Here is a 22,689-nt window from a genome sequence, read left to right as displayed (position 1 = left end):
TGCCTTGCTACATATCTCTGCATGAAGCAGCAAGATTGGAAGGGGTGATATATTTAATGAGTACTATACTTCTTTTTAACGTGGAACTGTACTTCCTTAACTAGTATGCTCTGAGCTGCAGGTAATGGAGTATCATACACTATATAAAGTATCTGAAGAAGAAAAACATCATCCTGTAAAATCCTGACAGAATGATAGCAAAACTGTTTATCATCAATTAGGGATTAAAATAGTTTGTGCCAGGGATTATGTATTTTATCAGAATTCTGTCTTGCTTTGCCATTCTGAGGTTTGTAGTAGTCACATCATTGGATACTGTATGAGGTACTATTTAAGTATGTGACGTATATAAAATGTCCTTTTGAACAGATGCAGGAAATTATACATATTGCTCAAGCCAGTGTCCTATTAAAAGAACATTTATTTTTCTGAACACTGACATTTTATAAATTTATGGGTGAGAGTGCTTCCTGTGTCTTCCGTACCATTAGAGTTCATGGAGGGAAAGGGAATCCTGCTCTGGAACAAAGTCCAGACATCCAACTCAGATGCACTTTTTGTTCCAAACTCCTTGTCTGGTGTACTAAGCTGCTTAAATTTCATCTTCATATAGATGGGAAGTGATCTTCCAGTGTGATTGAATGACATGAAAACTTACACTTCATTTACAACAGTGGTGGACAGATAGGTCTGCTCTGCATGTCATTCACTTGTCCAAAACCACAGAAATACGTTAGGCCTGTAACTCTTCAAAGAGCTTAGATTCCTTCTAATATCTCTAGGAAATTTTTGCTTGCCTGTAGGAGATCAATATATTTGAGGATATTTGCTGTGAACCTCAGAGACTAAAACCTCAGCAGTTGCTGACAGCTGTAAAGTTATGTATAAACAATTTTTTACCACCTTAAGATGTAAATTGTCTGAAAATATATGCTGAACATACATCTTTACTCTCTTAGTTCTGTCTCCTTCTCAGCTGTAGCAGTCACATTTTCATCTTCTTTGGCCTCTGGTCAATATATCTACACAAGGAAAATATGATAATCTGATATACACTTATTTTTACCCTGGGATACTTCCTCCTAGAGGCATATCTACAAAATATTTAATGTATAGTAAATGAAAGTGCATGAGTTTCCTATACTTTGGCTCCCAATGCATGCAAATAAGGAGGCAGCTTACTCTTCTTTCACCGTGGAGTTAGCTACTGTGCACAGAGGCACCCTGATCATTAAGCAAGTCCACAATGTAAATTAGTGTTATGTGGCCTCTATGCTAAAAATTCATACCTTAATTGAAAATCACCTTAGCTTTATGAGCTATTTTAGGATTCTGCTTTGTGTTTATTTGTTTTTAATAATTTCTGATTAATTTTCTTTTAATGTGAAATATATTTTAATGGGTTTATTGTTAAACATACATAACGCATTGGTCATAAAACCTAGAATTCAAAATTTTAAAATTCATATAATAATTGTATGATAAGCTAAAAAATAATTTACTTGCAAAATGACTAGCAGATAGATAGTATCAGGTGATAGTTAGATGTCAAAGGCAAGACTCCCATTTACATCAGTAGGGCCCTGATTTCTCCATATTATTTCATAATGTTTCTTAAGAAAAATAAGACAAACTTTAACAAATAGTTTGCAATTGTTTTGTAGATTCTACTCAGCTTGTTTGTTGCTGTTATTTTGGACAACTTGGAACTTGATGAAGATCTGAAGAAACTTAAACAAGTAAGAGCATGTTTTTATTGTTCTTGGAAGTAGTTTCAATAAAGCATTCCTTTACTGGTGTTTTTATGGTAAAAAATGGAAACATCTTCATCAAAATGAACAAAACAGTAGATATTGAAGAGAATAGCAGTATTTTGTTAGATAGCTGTCCGTTGCATTGTGTTGTGATTTGAGGTCAGAGGGCAACTGAGCACCACACAGACATTCACTTCCCCTTCCCCCCCAGTGCTGAGAAGGAGAAAATAAGCCAAAACTTGGGATTCAGAGATAGGACAGGGAGGGGCAGATCACCTATTATGGTCATGGGCAAAAGGCAGACTCATTAGGGGAAGAGAAAAAGAACATAAATTTATTACAGACACTAACAACAGCAACATCTAACAGAGTAGGACAGTGAGAAGCATTGCCACATCTTGAGAACACCTTCCCCCCACCGCTCCCATCTTCCCGGGCTCAGCTCTGCTCCCGATATCTCTACCTCCTCCCCCCAGCAGCACAGGGGATAGGAAATAGGAGTTGCAGTCAGTGCTGCTGCTTCTTCCATCTTCAGTGAGGGGAGCTTCTGGAACTTGTTCCCCCTGCTCCAGCATGGTCCCCCCTCTCATGGGAGCCAGTCCCACAACTTTTCTCCAACTGGAGTCCCTCCCACAGGATGCAGCCCTTCCCAAGCTGCTCTGATGTGGGACACCCCCACATGCTGCAATCCTCCCAGCGCCAGACTACAACAGCAGGGGCTACTTTTTCCCACAGGATCCTGGCTGTCTTTGGGCACATCCACAATAATTGATGTGTGGGTCCCCCCACAGACCATATATCAGTGTCTGCTCCACTGTAGACCTTCATGGGTGGCAGGGGGGGGCTGCCCTGCCATCTCACAACATGATACAGGGGAGTCTCTGCTCCCGCACACTTCCCCCCTCCTTTCTTCCTCTGTTCCTTCACTGACCCTGGTGTTCACATAACTGTCTCAAATCTTCCTCACAAGTCCAACTCCTCACCGGGTCCCTTCTTAAATAAGTTATCACAGAGGCACAGCTGATTGGCTCAGTTTTGGTGCAGAGGTGGGTCTGACTTGGAGCTGGGGGAGCTTCAAGAAGCTTCTCGCAGGGGGCCACCACTGTAGCCCCATCCCCTGCTACCAAAACCTCCACCACTCACTCAAACCCAGTGAGATAGAAATTAAGAGACTGTAAAAGAGATTTAGAAAATGGTTTAAATATTCAATGAAACTCAATTTAGATAGTCATGTAATTAAAATAATTTGAAAATCTCAGCTAGATTGTCTTTTTGCTTATAATCTAGTGAAAGATGTCCCAGCCCATGACAGAGGGTGTTGGACTAGGTGATCTTCAAAGGTCCCTTCCTACCCAAATCATTCTGTGATTCTATATGATGCTTCATGAGCACACCACAGCAACGCTGCAGGAGAAAGTACTGGCAAGGGTCCACAGACAGGAAGCAGCAGAGGGAACTGGGTTGAATGGGTTAGGTGAATGTTAAAGACACTTGGCAAAGTTAACTTACTTGACTGATTCTCCAGATTTGGGGACCAAGATTACCAAGAAGCCATTCTTTCATGCTTGAAAGCCCAAATGACAGTCACATAAAACAAATGGAACTAGAAAGTTCATGTTGGCCATTCTGACCTTGTGCACAAATCACCAGAGAGGAAGGTATCTGTAGCTTTTACATAAATATATAGCTGTACTTTAATCTGCACAAAGAGGATCAAAGTCATCAACATTTGCCTATTTCATGCACAAAATAGCAAATTGAGAGCTTAATATGTGGGAACCTCTTCTGCAATATTTGGGTAACAGCCTTTTTTCTCCCATCATTTGTTGATTTTGTTCATCTTTCAGGTGCATCAGCAGTTGTAGAATTATGTTCTTTCAGTTCTTGAAAAATAATCACACAGACAATTTAGTTATTTTACGTTGAACTGTTACATTGAATCTAATATGCCAAATAACCACTCCTTTATTTTTCCTTGTTTATTATTTTTCTTTTAGTTTTAAAACTAAAGTGATGTTTTTACTCATTTAATATGTTTGTATTCATTATAATCATTTTCTACACACTTATCATTTGTGGATTTAGAGATTGTAAGTTCCGTGTAGGCTCACTGAATACGTAGAATCTGTCAAGGTAATATTGCTTCCCAGTCTTCTGTTACTTCAAGGCGCTGACAAATGGAATATTATATAGTTACTTTAAGTTTGTCATTATATAATTCAATACAGAAATCAATACTGGTTTTGCTGTTGCAGTATTAAATATCAGTATGTGTTGCAAACTTGAAATAAGTTAAAAGGGGAGGTATTTTCTGCCACAAAGAAATATAAATACAGGATTTCAGTTAAACAGCTCACATAAGTGAAATGAGAGATCTTATAGATGATTTTGGGATGGCCAGACAGTCTTAGATATGCAAACTGAGTAGACCAAATCAAGTTTATTCATTTTTCTCCTTACCAGTCTCAAGAGGTAAAATGATCTGAAATGAAAATGGCTTAGATGCATAGTAAGAAATGACATATCATACTGATACTCTTACAGGAAAATTTTCATAATGTCTGCATGAGTTAGGAGCACAAATCAACTTTCTGAAGTGAAGAGCTTAAGATAGGAAATCCTGTTATTTCTGTGAAACTTAGCATCTTCTATTCATAAACCACTTTAAAAGTCTACACCTTTGCTTATGAAAAAGCAGCAGGATGGCTTTGTGTTTTATCAGCCCACTCTGGAACTGGTGAACAAAAAGCAATGATGAGAGGCCACCACTTGCAATGCTTGCCACTGTGTCAGTCTGAAATCTTGTTATCCTGGTAGGAATCCTGTCTCTGTAATAGCAGTAGAGCACACTCGAGTGAAAGACATTAATAGAATTTAAAAAAAAAAAGTCCCTCAACATCATAGCTTTGAGACTGGCAGCAGCATAGATACATGAGTGTGGTGTTGGGCCAGAGTAAAACCACTGCCTAAGTCACCAGACCTCCTAGCTACCATGCAGTGTGGGACCATAATGACATTGACAGTCTTGTTGCTGTGACCCAAGTGGGTATGTGACCAGAGGACAGCACTTTTCCATTGGACACACCAGCTTGGCTGACTGGCGTAATGGTATATGAATTATACACCGTTATGACATCTAAAGATGTCCAAGGTTGTTCATGCTAGTTCACTTGTATTTATGCTTTTGAAATGTTGCTTTAAACAGTAGCCTCTCTTCAAAGACTATTATTCAGTACTATTGAATGTATTCCCTTCTGGTATTCTATCCGAACAAATTACTGTTATACAAAGTGTTGCATGTTTTAAAAATGCCTAATGTAAAAGGAGGTAAGATTTTGGTTCTTGGAGCTGAATCGTACAGAATTACTGGAATGACTGGACAACTGATTGTCTGTGACAGAAAAGGTTTCCTCTGGGGTAAATGCAATGGTATCACAGGCTCAGTGACTTTATACTGAAATATTGGTTGCCTTATCTCGGAAGATAAAGCAGAAAATAGTTTTAATTCAATGATATTTTGAATTCTGCACTAAAAAAAAAATGGACTGTAAGAAGGAGGATGGTGAGGTAATTGTTAGGTTTTAATCAAGAACACTTCTATAAAGAAATAGATCTGTATTGCTGCACAGGAAAATTTTTGACGTTATAATTAAAAACTAGATGGTGTTCCAAGGGAGGAGTCAAATAATTCAAACTGGTAATGTGAAAGTCATTGATTGGTTAAAAATGGTGAAACTGTAGTGCTCTCAAAAGTATTTTCATCCTCATGTTGGCATTTTTTCCCTGCCTTTAATGACTATAAAGCTTGAGGCCAAGGGCATTTTCAGATGATGAAATATTGAATGCTTTTCAGGTAAGGAAGGAGAATATATTTAGGCCAGAAATCACACCTAACTAATAATCCCTTTTGGGATGTGTCCTTCTTAATTAGGACTTAATTCTTTTTCTTGAACTTGATAAGAAAAATAGTATTGCATATCTTTCAGATTATTGGGAAAGAACTGATTAGTTAATATTTGTAATGTACTCTAAAATGTAAAATGATATGTAAACACTTGGCATTCATGTTGGTTCGGTAAATGTGTTTAAATATGAATAAATCAAAGCAAAAAGACATTAAATGACTAGGAGATTATAAGAAAGACTGTAAAATAATGTATTTAAAAGCTAGTAAACTTTATAATTAAATTCGCCAGTGTAAATTTAGTTAAGGATATACATCATGATTTGGTTTTTAATTGCATTATTACATAATATTCCTTCCAAAAGTCTGGCCTCATTTAGTGCAAAAAGTAGATAGAGCTCACTTTAATAAGCCAGTAGTCGATATTTTTTTCTCTTTATTGTACAGTGTGTGATCCCTGTGCATTATTTATTGCACAATATTCAAGCCTTGCTATGAAGCAAAACTGTTAATCTCCTTTTCTGACTTTTTTATGGTACCTCTCATAAGTATCTAGAACAAACATAAAACTTGTAAAAGATTAATTTAAGTGATTTACTTGGCACCACAGGCACATATAGGAAAGAATGTGTTTTTCCAAGACACCATTCAGCTAGTTCAAGAGCAGAAGCATTCTTTGTATCCTTACAGCTCCGTTCGTTCACAGTACACCTCCCATGTTCTGCCATTTCTCTCGTCCTGTTGGCTATGTCTGCTGTGATATCTCAAGTCAAGTGAAAAGGGGTTGTACTATAGCTCATAATCACCATCTATCTGTGCAATAAACTCGATCCTCTGCAGCAGTCCTTACTGACCCTAACACACTGGTTAACCTCCAGGTAGGAGATTGATGCTGCGCATCTTCCCGTGAGGCCCCTTTCTGTGGCATTTGGTGCAACAGTCATGTGGATGATATTGATCTTAGGTGCAATAAATCTATCATCTACAATCTTAACTTCCTTCTCTTTTATTCCTGTCTTCTGTGCCCTCTCCATAAACTGTTACCCCAAAGTTAAAAAGAAACTGAAAGGATTTCTTTGATTTATTTCACCTTTTGTGATGAAGTTTGGACTTTCTATTTAGAAATTCAGCTACATCACATGAGTTGAGTTATTATTGTCCAGATGTTGTCTGACTGCTTCAAAGAACTCTTAACATTATAAAGCATAACTTTCTTTTACAGCAGCTGTGTTAACTTTTCCCATGATATCTTCCACATATTTACTAATTCTATTGTTACTACATTTTTATCAATTTGCCTAGATATGAAGTTAGACTGATTAGTTTCTATTTTCCCATACTTTGTCCTGAAACCCTTTTTTAAAAGTTGGTCACATGTGCCGCTTTCCTTTGTCTAGCTACCAGGATCATTTGGGAGACAAGTTACTCAGGACCACTCATATGTCAGCATTGTTACATCTGAGATTCTTTAGATGTCTTGAGTGAGCGTTATCAGGTCTTGGAGAGTAACAAATTGACCTTGTGTCGGTTATCTTCCAGAAGCTTTTCTCCTGATATTTTTGTTGGAGATTAGTTTTCAGCACAGTTTACGATCTTCTTTGACCTCCTCTGTGTTTGACACAATTCATTTTGCTTTCTTGCTTTGGTTTTATTTTTCTGAACACTCTCAATTAATAGTGGGCTGCTTTTTTAAACTCTCTGTGGGTCTTGCTGTGGTTTTATTTTTCTGAATACTATCGATTAATCATCTGCCGCTTTTGTGAACTCTGTGGATCTTGCTGCTCTCTGTATGTTCTTTAAAGCTTCATTATTAGATTTTGCTTCTTTAGAAAGTAGCCCCTCAAACTCTTTCATGATATTCCATGTTATTGTTTTGTTTTAAAATTGTGAGAATTTATATTTTTTTCTCTATTCTTTGATTAACATATGACTTCCCTTTCTGAAACATATCCATTTACTTCTAAAAGCCACCTTTGCACTCCAGTTGATGTTGCTGGCCCTTTTGACCTTGAAGTTTTTCTGTAGGTGGTAGATGTATTCTATGCTTCTAAATCAGGGTATTGAAGTTACTCTATACACTCCCCCACCTAGTTTCTGTTATTTGGCCATTCCTTTACATTTATTTTCAAAAGGTATATGATTTTATGAAATTCATTTTTTAATTTAAATTTCAATGTGTTACATGGTTTTGACCTTCTACTTTTTAAAAAAATTCTGAATGTAAGAACATTTTTATCACTGTTACAGAATAGCTTTTTGCTATTTATGTCGTGAACTAGATTTTGCTCAGTACTAAACCATGAAGTGCTTCTTCACTTAGGTGTTCTCTGACTCTGTAATTCGGTGGGGAGTCACTTAACCCCCTTAACTTAAGCTCTTTCTTCTACCCTTTACTAAACATACATGAGGGTAAACAAAGGCTTCCCACTTTTATTACTGCTTGTCTTTAGGCCTTTAATACTACTTTGCATATTGAAGTTAATTTCTAATCCTCATTTACATGTATGCAGAATATTTCTTCCAGTTAGGCATGCAATTTCAATACAGAGGGATGCTATGCTGTTTGTATATGCATTTACCTTATTCACTTTATTGACTGTAGATTTTCTGTAACAAATAGTATTTCACTGGTGCAGTGTACTGTCATTCTGGCTAACATGTTGCCTGGTTCTGTATATTCTGATTCTGTAGGATCCTACTGCTTGTTACTTCTACCAAGTTTCTGAGATGCCTTTTGTGTCAACGTTGTGGGTTATTGTTTAATAACAGGAATTTTAGTTCAATCATGTTAATTTTAGGGTTCTACTATTAGTATAAAAGCCTGTATATGTGTTGTTCATGTCTAGTTTTATGTCCCCTCCTTAATATGGCTTTATTTCATATGTTTTTCTGTTTTCTAACAGAATTTTGTAAACTTTAAAGATTCCCACAGCCTCATTCTGTACAGAGAAACTCACTCCTACCTTGTTGATTGCTTCATTTTGGACTTACTCTAATGTTTTAGTACCTGGTCCCTGAAATACATTTTGCAGCCAATGAAGTTCATCAAAAATGTTATGGAGACCTGGGTAGAATTCATCATCCCACTGCACTAATTCATTACAAAGTTGTCTATGCAGTTTGAAATGTTCATGCAGGTTTCCTTCTCTAGTCACTGAAGAGTAGCAGATAATTTTGGAGAGTAATTTTTAGAGGTGTACATTTTGTTTGTAGGGTGGCTACAAGAAAATTTTAAGCCAGCCATGAGATCATCCTCAAGCCATCTTAGATACATGAGTCACCTTTCCTTCATCTGCAACAGAGTTTGTAGTTTATAGCAATGACACCTGTACGACACTACTCAAGTGTAAATCCGAGCTTCCTTCATACCATACCAAGTGGATCCCTTCTAATCTTACACAATTTAATAAGAAAGATTTGTGGAATAATGACAAAAAGATAGAAAACAAAAGGTAAGGGATAAATTATTAGTTTTCATAATAGAGGAAAGACACCAGTAGAGGTCCATGGTGATCTTGCCTAGGACCTGTGCAGCTCAGTATTTGTAAATTATCTAGAAAATGGGACGAATAGTGAGGTGACAGTTTGTTGATGGTGCAAAGTAAGTAAAGGCATGCAAAAATAAAGCTGACTGTGAGGTATTCATATTTTGTGGGTGAAAACCAAAAATGTCAGATGAAATGTAATGTCAATAAATATACATAAAGAAGCCAGCTAGATACTTAAACGTGTCTTTAATTAAGCTATCACCAGTCCAGAAAGATTTTTGAATCATTGTAGATATTCATTATCATGTCGGTTCAGTGCTTACCAAAAGGGAACGCAAACACATTTTTAAAACTTAATAGAGAAAATTGTTCAACAGAAGTGAAAACATTACTGTTCTGCTGTATACATCCAAGATGCTTCCATGTCTTTAGTACTGCATGCAGATAAGATCACACCATCTTTTTAAAAATAAGATACAATAAACCTAGAAAAAGTACAGAGAAGGATAATGAGGATGATCTTCAGCTTGTAAATGAGGTGACTGAGGAGGAAGCTAAGACAGTTATGTGAAATCACAAAACGTGTGAGAAGTTGAATAGGAGAAGACTACTTCTTCCACTGTGAGAAAATGAGAGGGCACTCAATCAAATCAAATTGCTTTGGTATAAGACAAATAAATGGAATAAAAAACCTGTAAAGGCTGATAGTTTAGATGTAGCTTTCATCCCCAGAGGTTGTCAAAGCCAGGAAAGCACACAGGAAGTAAAATTACTCTGTATTTGATTTGTTCTTATATCTCAGACAAATTCTGCTGGTCCTTGTCAGAGACAGGCTACTGGTGAGATGGACCTTTGATCTAACCCAGTGCACTCATTCTTACACCCCTAATGTTCCATAATATGAATGGGATTTCATAAGCAGTTTGCATATAGCATAAGGATGAACCCGTAGGTGGCTAAAACCATATCTGCCACCACTTCACTGAGTTGTATTTCCACAAGGGAAAGAGCAAGCATTTCAAACATCTCTGAGTATAAGCAGTGGCCTAACTTCCTTGGCCATGTGATCTCACTTCTGTAATCCTATTTCCTGGAATGCCACCAAAAAAATACTGTTAACGGTATTAAAATATAAAATGTTCTTGATTTGCCTTATGCTTATGATGACAATCTCAGCTGTAAGATGAACCCTCACTGACTTTGGAGGGTATATCTTATGGCTTATATCAGACAAGATTATTATGTCCCTGTTTTACTACTGGAGAATCAAAGCTGAAGAAGTAACATCTCTGGGTTCATACATAAACTCCCAGTATGGCCAGGAATCGAACAAATTCTTTTCTAATGCTTAGGCCCCTCAAGTCAGTCAGGAATATCCATCCACTTAACATAGTTGAAATTGCATGTAAGTGTAGTTCTGTTGCTTCGAAGGAATTGAATCAGATTTCTGTCATACCACACGTGTACTGTCTGTGCTCACTAATGCATACTCATGAGTACAGATGGCATTCATTGCTAAAAATATTTTCCCAATACATGTCTTACTACCTAGCAATGGAAATTCTTGGAGGAGTAAACAAGAGTATGCAACAGGGACATGGTTCTTCTAATTTAATGAAGTTCTCACTCTCACTGGTGAAGGTACTTGTCAGATGTACATGCTTCTTTCCCTCCAATTCTGTTTCACATCATGAAATACATACAAGATATTTTTCCCCCTGAATGCATATAAAAGCAGCAAATGCAGGAGGCTATATATATATATATGAGCTTATAGTATATATATTTTGAAAAAAGTCCTGCCTTTAGAATTACATTAGTTTACCTCTATGCTTTTTAAAATAACAAATGTTTACCATATTGATTTTCTCTTTTTTAAATCTCACTTTTAACTATTTTATGTTGAAAACAGAAACCTTCATAAAGAAAGCCTGGAGCTAACAGCTCCTTTATGGGTTTTGTCTGTTGAGACAGATTCTTGGTTTTGACAGTGGTTAATGTCTGAATAACTCAAGTGGATATCAGGGGTTCAGTGCCAGGTTTTGAAATGTTTAGAAGCTTTGCAAAAGAGAGGCAGTTCAAGAAACATTAGTGGTCTTTAGAGGACTTTCATAGCAAAAGCATAAAAGGAAACCATTAGGTGATCTGATAGGAAGGAGCAATTGCAGTAAGAGAAAGTTAATCGGGAGTTGGGTGCCGCTAAAAATAGCAGAACTGTCATGGAATCCAGTTCCATGATAACTTTTTTTTTTGGTGGTGTTGGTGATGGTGATGGCAACATGGGGAGGTCTGTAGTGGGATCCACTATCACTTAGTCATCCAGAACTACAGCAGCAGGGTACAGAGGTCTTTGAAAAGAATTTAAAAAAAAAAAAAAAAAATTTCATTTTTAGGTGTTAATCCTCCTGGTTTTAAAATCTACCCTGTTTTTTTCCAGTTTTGTTGTCAGGGAAACAGCAGTTAGCACCTTTTTTTTTCAGCAGTTACTTTCACTTCTTCACTACTCAGTACTTAGGTTAGAAAATCCCTGATCTATAATAAGACTTTTGACCTCCTACTATCTATTATATACTGTGATACATACTATCAGATGAAAACATCTATCTGATGTTTTCTGAACATTGTACAAGATAATTCCGAAAAAAAATATTCTAAATATGAGTTTGATACTGATCCCCTTTCACTCAAGAATGCATAAGTGAAATTTTGGTTAATGTCAGTCAAGACAAAGCAAGTTGGTCTCTAGAGAGGTTGTGCTGAGTCCTACATTTTTCTCCAAAGTAGAATGAATTTGAATAACAGATTCAAATCAGACATTTATATTAAGTAGAATAAAGTCTTTTTTTCAGTGTTGCAGGAATCTAATCACCATAGCATCCTGTTGATTTTAGGCAGGTCACGGATACTCAGTTGCTTGTAGAGTTGTCATTTTTATTAAACTACAGCAGTATTCACATGCCAGACCATTCAAACTTACATCCATAGAGCAAACTTAAAATTTCCTTTCTGGGATTGCTATAGTATTCAATTTTGTTTGTAAGCTGGAGAGAAGAATCACAGTTTGTACCTTTGAACTTAAATTCATGTGCAATCAGTTGTTGATTATGCAATTATTATTTTGATGAAGTTAAAAAATATTTCCACTGTCTGTGGTTTTCATATCTGACTTGGAGCAATTAGATTCACATTTTTAATCCATGTAAATTAAATCTCCCAAGAATAAAAAAATTTATGCACTTAAAACACATTTATTTTTAAGAAAGAAGATCTTCTGACATACACTGAAAAAATTCATGAGAATTCTGTGTGCTTACACAGTAAGCAGCGTAGAAAAAAATTTTAATGTCTTATACTTAATCCAGCACTCAGAAGTTTAGGAGCAGCTATCCTCAAGTTTTGGAATAATTATATGTGAAGAAAAAAAATTCGCATTCTTTTAGATAAAGGTTGGAATTTTCTCAGATGTCAAAGGGTAGGATTCATGTCACCTTGTTAACCATGCAAAAAGGTAGACATGTAGTCTAAACTAGTCATCTGCGCTTGCCTGTAGTCATAGTTACCCTTCAGGGAATGATTCATCCCATACAAGTTGGGTGCTCTCTTTCTATTACAGAGGTAGTCTACACAACTAATTAGGCAAAATGCCTGACTTTCAATGGATAAAGTTAAATGACATGAATCTCCAACTCTAATGAATTAGAAACTGGCATTTCATTGACATTTAATCATATGGATGCTTTTACATCACTGAGGCCCAAAATCACAGTGCATAACACTAGGCATCTTACTGAAGTTCCTAGGTTTGGGATCCTAATTTAGGTTAGGTACTTAGATGATAATGGCAAGAAAGAAGGATTAAAAAAAGTAAACATTTAAAGCTGGTCATCATCTCTCATCACTCACAGCAGAGAACAAGTTCCTCATTTGTGAGCTTAAGTCCATAGAATAACAGGTCCCTAGAGATGGCACTTCAGTTGATTTTCTAAAGGTACGTGGCACAAATCCAACAGGATCTTTGTAGAGGTTTCCAACTTCCACCTGGGTTGGCTCAGAAGGAAATACAGGCCCTGGCTCACTTGTGGGGCAAAAGGCATGCTCATAGCAAAAGGCAATGTGGTCTGTGTGATACCAGACATTCACCATTTGCTATGGGAATGTGTCAGAAATGTGGCGCTCACATCTTTTAATGTATCCTACTAAGTTTTTGTAGTTACATTTGGTCTTAAAAGACAAAGTTACAAATAATTGCTTCCCCAGAGAATAAGGCTCTCACTGTACTGCCAATGATGTTGAAGATATCCATCTTAAATTCTCTGCAATGATACGTTAACCAGTTTTGCTACATCAATATCAAGATATTGGGAATTTTTTTTTTCCTATTTTCTACAGCATTCCAGTATTATTCTTGCCAATATGCTCGACACCTTTCTCTCCTCAGCCATCATCATTATGATTCCCATTTTCTCAACTATTGGTTCCTTTTCTTTCATGTCCAGATGCAGCTAGCTCAGTTTTCTTTACATTGGATCATACATTTGTTACTGCCTGTAGTCACCTCTCCACAATCATTGTCAAAGGAATTTACCAGTCCTCTCATTGTTGGAAATATGGAAAACAACCATCTGTTTATTAAAAGAGTCTCCATAAATTCACGGATGCAGTACTGGTTTCCTTGAAACCTTTCAAGGTGTCTCTCCTTTTTGAAGTTGGCTCTTGCTCTGGGAACAATCACTATTCTCTTTAAGACTTAAATGTCCTTCTAATAGTTGATTATTAGTGTTTCTGTGACCAATGCATATACTTATTATTGAAATTCATGATGTGAGAGAAACCTTACACACCAACTAGGTTTCTAATATGAAAGTCACACTGGCAAAGAGATAAAGATGTCCAGCACACTGATCTTTTCCAGAACAAAATACAGAGATGAGGTCTGCAATCTAATCTTCCATTAGTTTTTTTGTATCTCTCACACTTTGTATGTTTCTACTATTAGTGCTGGGGATGGTTGCAGATTTTAACTCATTTCAGGTATGGCTGTTTTTTGTTGTTGTCATTCTGTTGAAATCAGATGAACAGGAAGAAAAGGACAAGGTTTTACTACTGACCTCTTGAATATACGTTCATGATGTTTTCTGAAGCAGTCTATCTGTATATTAATATCTTTCCAGTTTTTGTTTGCTTTTTTAACTGTTTCTAGATACTAAGCTATGAAATTTGGTTTCCATACACTCTTGCCCTCCAGATTTTCATCATCTCTTCATGCAATGCAGTTCCAGCAACTGAAACAGCTCACTGGTTTTCTAGCTAGTGAAAATACATGCTATTTTTACAGCTTCTTCTAGACGCTCCTGCTGCTGCCCTTTTGTATTATTGTCTGCAGAACAAATGAAGAAAGTAACCTGAGCTAAATGGCCTGCTTATTTTAATTTAACTTTTTACTGTGAACATCTAAGAATAAATATTTTTTGCGTTAACCCTTACCTTTGTTTTGGTCAAGAAATCTTCATAATTAAATCCCTGTGAGAGCCTAGCAGAGATCAGGGCTAACAAAGTGATTTATCCAGCAGAACTGGTCATAGAGAGAAGATAAGTCAAAATCTGACTGTCGGCCAAACTGATGCCCATGTGCTTCTGTACCATGAGTAAGGCCAAGAAGGTCTACATCATCTTGGTTCCAGTAGGAAAAGGAAATCTAGATTGTCTGGTATGAAGGATAATTGAAATGGGATGCCTGAAACAGTATAAAATTAAAAGTTTTTCCTTAATGTGGATTTGGGAGTTGAGAAGGTATAGTTACACACTATAAGAGAGCTCTAAAAATCAATTATTTTAATCTCTGTTAAAATGAAAGCACATAAACTAACTAAGGCTCTACATGGCTTTTTTCCCCCTACAGAGCCCTGGTTTCTCACAGAATATATTCACATGGCATCTCGCCAGTGGTCTGTGAACTGCTCACCACACGACCATGCATGACTTATTAAAAGCAAACTACTTTCCTTTTGGGAAGGAGATAACTCCCTGGAAAACAAGCCATTTTACAGAGGACTGTGCTAGGAAGAAGAAAATAATCTATTGGAAGAATCCCTGCTCCTCCATTTCACTCTATCATGAAAACCAAACCATAACCAATTCAGGTTTCAGAGTAAAGCACAGTTACACACCTAGCTACAGCCCAAACCATCTGTGATTTGGTATTTAAAGTGCACGAGCCTGCATTATTCTGAAACCAGAACATCTGCAACAGTGAAGCTTTAAGCAGTTGACACTTTTACCAAAATTAACAAAAAACCCACCCAGTTGTATTGAACAAGGTAACTGTATTCAATGGCCTGTTGTTTCAGAATGTTCCTTATGTTAAGTATACACATTATGCCTTTGAGTCTGGGTAGCCATATGAATACCAGAAAAAAAATTTAATGCTTTCATTGGTTCACTCTATTTCTTAAGTGCCTGATGTATATCAACTAACTCTGGATTCATTAAAAGATTTAGATGAGCTCAAAGAAAACAAGCTGCTTGCAATAGCTGAAAGTAATTTTAAGACTTGCCAGAGCTACTCTAGGAACTAAAACTGTTAATGCTGGCTGTCATTTTTAGTCTTTGAATTGTGATATCAACAGATCTGCAAAAAGCTTCTCTAAAAAGACTTTCTGATGTCAGATCTTATCCATTTACCGCATCCTGTAAAGATATCATAGGCTTAGATTAAAGCCATTCAAGAAGCGAAGGACACCAAATTATATATAGGATGGAGTCCCTTGCAATATAAAACTGTACTTCAACTCTGTGGTTCTGGACTGTCCTTCATCCTCTTCCTCTTCCTCTTCTTCTTTTTCTTATTTTCATTTGAAACTTAATGAGTCTCTCAAAATTCTTAGAATATGTTTCTATTTTAAATTATGAGAAGAAAATTATTTTCTGGTTTAGTTCTAGGAGATCAAACTTTTCCTGTTCGTTTACTGAAGCTGTAGCGTATATAGGGGTTCAGGAGTTGTAACAAGTTACTACTGGATTTTATCCATGAGAGCCATAATGTGATCTTCATTTATATTTGGCACTGCTTATATTTGCTTCTCTTTCAAATGTGTCTGTCTTGAAAAACTGACTTGAAAGTCTGTAGTGCATCTGAGTACTAGTGAAGAAAAGTGGAAGAATACTTGTGAAAACTTGTTGGAAGTTGTAATTTTTATGAGTTTCAACAGATACTTTTTTTAACTTAAGGTGTTACTAGGAATGCGTGTTCTTAAGCATATGTGAGGGTATTTTGCTGGCAGTCCCTAAGCGGACAGTAATGTGGCAATTTGGAGTGAGTATGAGCAGGGGCAGGAGAAAGTTAGGTGATTCACAATGAGATGGCCATTGTCCTCTGTTTTCCAATGTATAACAACTAAATTTTCTTCATCTTGTTAGTGACACTTGTTAGTGTTACCTTAAAAATTAATATATGCTTTGTATAATACTGTTCTCTCAAACTTAGAGGAAGTTTGTGTTATACATGTATATGTGCACACACATGCATGCATCTTCTATAAAGTTTCTATTAAGAACCCCATTAGCTAAAAAACAGTTATATATGCTACTGCTAAATACTGAGGCTGACTAATTGGTGCCAGTGAAGTTGTCAGGAGTTTCAACATGAACTTCAACAGAATGAAGTTATATAAAGCTAAGGTGAATTCCAGTACTCAATATCGCTTTCTGTAGAAATTACATCTGTTTGTTCAAGGTCCCCCTGTGGGCAGCTGAAATTAATATACTTCAAAATGGATCTTCCTATCCACCAGAGGATGTGTAAAATCTAGAAGAATGTTCCATAACCATGGCAATATTTGGCATGTGCTGGCCATCACAGTGCAGCAAATATGCATTCCTATTGGCACAGTGTTTCAGTAACAGTTTGACACATTGATCAAGTAGTAGCTAAGATTTCTGAACTGTGTTGTCAGCTATGCGGTCACCAATTTTTGATATCAAGTACAACCTTAGGACAACATTGTATCATCATTGCCACTGCTGTCTTCCAGGACTGTCTTCACTATGTCATGCCCAACCAAGCAAAAGCGACTTCTTGTTCATTTAACAAGGGTAACCCATAGTCTAATTTAATCTTTTCAGACATCAGTTTCTTCCATGCCTCTCCCACTAGCCCTTTTCATTCTTGAGCTCCAAAAAGGCTTGCAGTATCCTTTATATTTTAATTTGGGCAGGTCACTAAGGTCCAATCCTTATTTCTGTGGAGGACTCTGGTGGATTGACCCTGGCTGGACACCAGGTGCCCACCAAAGCCACTCTATCAGTCCCCCTCCTCAGCTGGACAAAGGAGAGAAAATATAACAAAAGGCTTGTGCGTCGAGATATAGACAGGGAGATCACTCACCAAATACCATCATGGGCAAAACAGACTCCACTTGGGGAAATTAGTTTAATATATTACCAATTGAATCAGAGTAGGATAATGAGAAAATAAACCCAAATCTTAAAAACACCTTCCCCCCACCCATCTCTTCTTCCTGGGCTTTACTTTACCCCCGAGTTCTCTACCTCACCACCCTCAGCAGCGCAGAGGGACAGGGAATGGGGCTTGTTTCCTCTGCTCCTTCCTCCTCAGCGGGAGGACTCCTCTCACTCTTCCCCTGTTCCAGCTTGGGGTCCCTCCCACGGGAGACAGTCTTCCACGAACTTCTCCAGCGTGAGCCCTTCCCATGGACTGCAGTTCTTCATGAACTGCTCCAGCGTGGGTCCCCCACGGGGTCACAAGTCCTGCCAGCAAACCTGCTCCAGCGTGGGCTCCTCTCTCCACGGGTCCACAGGTCCTACCAGGAGCCTGCTCCAGCGCGGGCTTCCCACAGGGTCACAACCTCTTTCAGGTGCATCCACCTGCTCCAGCATGGGGTCCTCTATGGCTGCAGGTGGAGATCTGCTCCACCATTAACCTCTATGGGCTGCAGGGGCACAGCCTGCCTCACCATGGTCTTCACCACGGGCTGCGGGGGAATCTCTGCTCTAGCGCCTGGAGCACCTCCTTCCCCTCCTTCCTCACTGACCCTGGTGTCTGCAGAGCTGTTTCTCTCACATATTCTCACTCCTCTCTTCGTCTGCAGTTTGTTGTGCGGTTTTATTCCCCTTCTTAAACATATTATCACAGAGGTGCTATCAGCATCCCTGATGGGCTCGGCCTTGGCCCGTGGTGGGTCCCTCTTGGAGCCAACTGGCAGTGACTCCATCAGACATGGAGAAGTCTTCTAGCAACTTCTCACAGAAGCCACGCTTGTATCTTCCCCACTACCAAAACTTTGCCACACAAACCCAATACAAAGCCTCTCACTGTCACTTTAAAGCATAAAGCAAGTTCAGTAGGAGTGATACGCTAGCCTTTCACTTCCATATTTAGCACACCGGCATAAGACTAATTCTTCCAGTCCAATCTTCCTGTGTCTTGGTGAATTCACATTCTAACCTCATGAGGACAGAAGAGGCCTGTTTACAGTGTGTTGATACAGCTTTTGACACAGTGTGGTGTCCCAGGGTCTGGTGAAATCTCTTTAGCATTACAATAATATGCATAAGACTTTTTTAAAGGGTGGTGACTCCTTTTGCTGGGATATAATAGATAAAAGGGGTCTTCATGCTTTCTTCTTTTTCTTAACATAAGATCCTAGACTGTGATAATGATTGTGTCTTAAATGAAAAGATGCATGATATGAACAAGTTGAACTTTTCTCTCATATAAGCAGCTTCTGCAGTTTCCATTTATGTTAATAGATCCTTCAAAATTAGTAGACAAAACATACATCCTAGTTAATGAATTTATGCTGGCACTAGTTGAGCAGTGCCACTATCTCGGAATAATAAAATAGTATTGGTTTCATGACTTGACAAAGTATTCTAGAGACTTTTCAAGGTTGTTTTTTTTCTTCACAGAAACATAAACAGACTAAATTCTGATTTAAAGTACTAGTGATAGAGTAATCCTTAAAAAAAACAGTAGCATATCTACTAATAAGGGTTGAGCTAGTCCTGTAAATGCTTAAATTAATAACAAAGCCATCATTAAATGTCATATGGGATTTTAGATTATAATGGCTTACAGCTACTTATTTCAATGTTAAAGCCCTATGATCTGGCTAAAACTGACACGACCCTTGTAGGAGCTAACTTTAAGGCTTGGGTTCATCCCCCTAACTTCTGGCCTCAGCAATGTAGTTGCATCAGTTCTCTGAGCAATGGTAAGGAATAGGCTGCTTCAGATACGGAGTGATACCTTAGGTATGCTAAATTGTCTTCTGCACATCTCTCTCTCCTTCTCATTCTTCCTGTGGCTGCAGACAAGAATGCATGTTTTACTAAGCTAGGTGCCTTGTTTAATTCTTTACGGTTAAGAGAAATCAATTTAGTGTCAGGGTGCAACTTTTACTGGAGAATTTACTCAAAATTCAAAGTCACGTTAGGTTCTTATTATACCTATGTGCATGGAAGCAATCAGTCTGTAGAAATGCAGCTATTAAACATGCAAGCCAATAGCAATTACTTTTTTAGTTATAGATCAGAGGATTTCAGACATCAGGGTGAAAACTAGGCGGGGGGAGCATAGACTCATGCAAGAGCTTGTAGAAAAGGTATAATTCAGCTCCTAGCAAAGAATTAAGAGACTATTTTTCATTTACATTGACAACATCCTTCTGAAAAGAAACGTGTACTTCAGTCATATTTAAAATATTTCACACAGGTTTTTACAAAAGAGGAAAAAAACTAAAAAGTTAAAGAATCGTAATAATTTACCTTTTAAAACATACAAAAAAGACTCATAATCAGATATTTTTTGGTTATAGAGCCACTGCCTTGAGGTACTTGAAAAGCTTGCAATGTGCTATGTTCCATTTACACTAAAAATAACTTGTGAGTTCTGGGAGGATGAGGTGCCCTCTAGGCAGTAGTATAAGCAATTATGTTTGGGGCAAAAAAGCACTGATTAAAATGTCAGAACAAGCTCTTCTTTTTGCAGTTGTTTTTATATTATTTGAAAAGAGTAAAGGATATGAAGACCTCCTGAGTGTACTTGCAGATGCATATTTTTCTGTTCTACATATCTGGTTTTCATATCCTAAATGTGTATTTTGGGTCTGCTTTCCAGCTCATCCATAAAGATATAATATATATCTTTGCTCTCTAATACCAGAAGCCTATGTCATTTTGAATCTACACAGACACACACATATGTGCAAACCATTTCAGAATCATAAAAGTTTTCCTTCATTTTGGGTCCTGCAAATACCTTTGTTACATATGCATATGTGAATGCAGGTGTACGCACACACCCACACACAAACTTGTCAAATATGCAGTTTTTCAAAGTGCCCTGATTTTTGCAGGTTGCAGAATGACAACAGATCCCTTTTAAAATCAGGCCAATTTTATGTAAGTGCTGAATATATTCTGAAAGCTTGAAAATGTGTGTTCTTTAAAAAAAAAAAAAAAAATCCTTAAATCCTTAACAGCTCTAGTAGTGCTTCTAATGAGCTTTCTTGTGTTTAGTACATTTTTTTATTGGGCATGCCTTAATCGCACAAGGTTATTTTATCCATTGTAAGTAACAAAATGATGTAGAATACCTGCATATCTTGTTTGTAATGGCAGTGGACTGTCCTAAGAGAGCAAGTCCTACTAGAGACTTTTGTTTTGGTGACCCAAGTGTACTATGTTCAAATGTAAGTCCCTTTGGACCTCTACCCTAAAATTACTGCTTTTCTACATATGGTGGTATTTGATACTCAAGATGATGGTCACTGACATCAGAGAAAGCCTCTGCAGCCCTTACCTCCCGAAACCCAAGTTTCTGGGGTAAGGATAGCTTCTGATAACCCATGTCTCCCTTTTAGCTCTAATTATATTAGTATCAATGTCACCTGGAAGTAGAACCAAGGCACTCACAGTCACATAGCAGTTTCTTGTGACCAATGATTGACATGATTTCTCTATGTTTCCAGTAAAAAAAAAAAAAAAAAAAAAAAAGCCAATATTGTGCTTAGACATTTATTTTGAAGCTTACTGAGGAAAAACCTGTAGGCTTGGAATATAACAACAGTTGTACTGGGTCAAATCAAAGGTCCTCCTGGTTCAATATCTAGTCCCTGATGGTGGCCAGTAAAAGATGTTTAAGGACTAGCATAAGAACAGGGAAGACACATAGTGATATTTCATTCTCCAGTGATGTTTCATACTTGAGTGTTACTCACTCTCCGGGGATTTGGGAACTTCCAGCATCCAACATGGGGTATCTTTGTCTAGGAGTTCTTAATGCACTTTTTTCTTGGATGTCTTTGTTAGATCTATTTTCAAAGCCCTGTATATTCTATCATTTACTGCTTGCAGTAGCAAAGATAAATTTAATGATGCACTATGTGGAAAAAATATTTCTTTTTCTACTTATGAATCTGCCACTTGATTATTTCATTTGATGCCTCCTAGCTCATGATGTACAGTCATTCCAGTCAAATGCTTCCTCAGTGCTCTGTCCTTCCTACCACACCTGTTACTACGTGCACTGTTTTCTGCCTTTGCGCACCTGTACATGCAGCTTTAGAAGCTGACTGAAGTTTCTTTTCACTGGATAAGTCTATTTGAAGTGATATGCATTTGCAAGCAAATTTGGCAGTTTAACTAACACATCTTGGAAAAAGTCATGTTCATTACATATTCGTTACAAACCCTTTCCGTTTTTTTCTGAGTAAATAAATCAGTATGTGAAAATAGTAGGATAGCATTTCTGTAACATGATTTCCTGGAAATTATTTTCTTTTTAAAAAGGATTCAAAATATATAGTCCATAATGGAAAAAAATATTAGGAAGACAGTCTGAAATGATCAGAAGTCCTGTCTCCCTGCATGCAGCTTTCTTGCTGATGCTTTATTGGTACTGTTTTTCAGGGATTTCATCTTTTTGCTTTCCCTTTTGTCTCTGTTTGATCTCCTCAGATTTATTTTCTGGTGAGGCAGTTTAGTATTTGAAAGGAAGCTGTTTCTAGAGGAAGTCCAGGCCATTCAGATACAGTCATTATTCATTCAGAAGATAGTTTTCACCTTACTGCTGTTAATACTAAGGAGTCTCACTGTCCTGGCAATTCAAAGATCATTTTGGCAGACCTATTAACAACTCCTTTATTCAGTGAGGAGCAAAACTGTGCTCAGACTTTACGACCCAGTTGTACTTTTCAGTATGAAGGAGTTGGGGGTTTTTTGCCCACAGATTCTTGACAAGTGGAACCAAAGCACACAGCTCACTACTGCCTTTAATGGAGACCAGGAGCAGTGGCAGGTCAAACACTGATAGTTGATTTTTTGGGCTCCTGACTCCAAAAGCTATGTTAAGTGATACCTCAGACATTTTGTCTATCAGTAAAGGAGGAGATGGAAAAAACAGGATTTGGGGGCTTTCTACCTGTTGAACCTAAATGTTTTCGTATGCATAGAAACACCTTGTAAACCCAGAGCAGAGCTGTGAAGAATCAAATGCTGCAGTAGACACATTAAGAACCACCTA

The 22,689-nt window shown here is 37.5% G+C and overlaps 1 protein-coding gene across 2 annotated transcripts in view; it reads left to right on the top strand.

Moving 5' to 3' along the window:
- Nucleotides 1–22,689, top strand: part of NALCN (sodium leak channel, non-selective) — a 248,499-nt gene that overhangs the window by 145,556 nt on the left and 80,254 nt on the right. For both annotated transcript variants that reach the window (XM_042806091.1, XM_042806090.1), the window contains exon 15: nucleotides 1,665–1,739. In XM_042806091.1, the coding sequence (XP_042662025.1) occupies nucleotides 1,665–1,739 (75 nt within the window). The remainder of the gene's footprint in view (nucleotides 1–1,664; nucleotides 1,740–22,689) is intronic.

This window comes from Tyto alba, unplaced genomic scaffold, assembly GCF_018691265.1.
Source record: "Tyto alba isolate M040663 unplaced genomic scaffold, T.alba_DEE_v4.0 Super-Scaffold_45, whole genome shotgun sequence".
Taxonomy (NCBI): Eukaryota; Metazoa; Chordata; class Aves; order Strigiformes; family Tytonidae; genus Tyto; species Tyto alba.
This window is presented reverse-complemented; position numbering and strand designations above follow the sequence as displayed.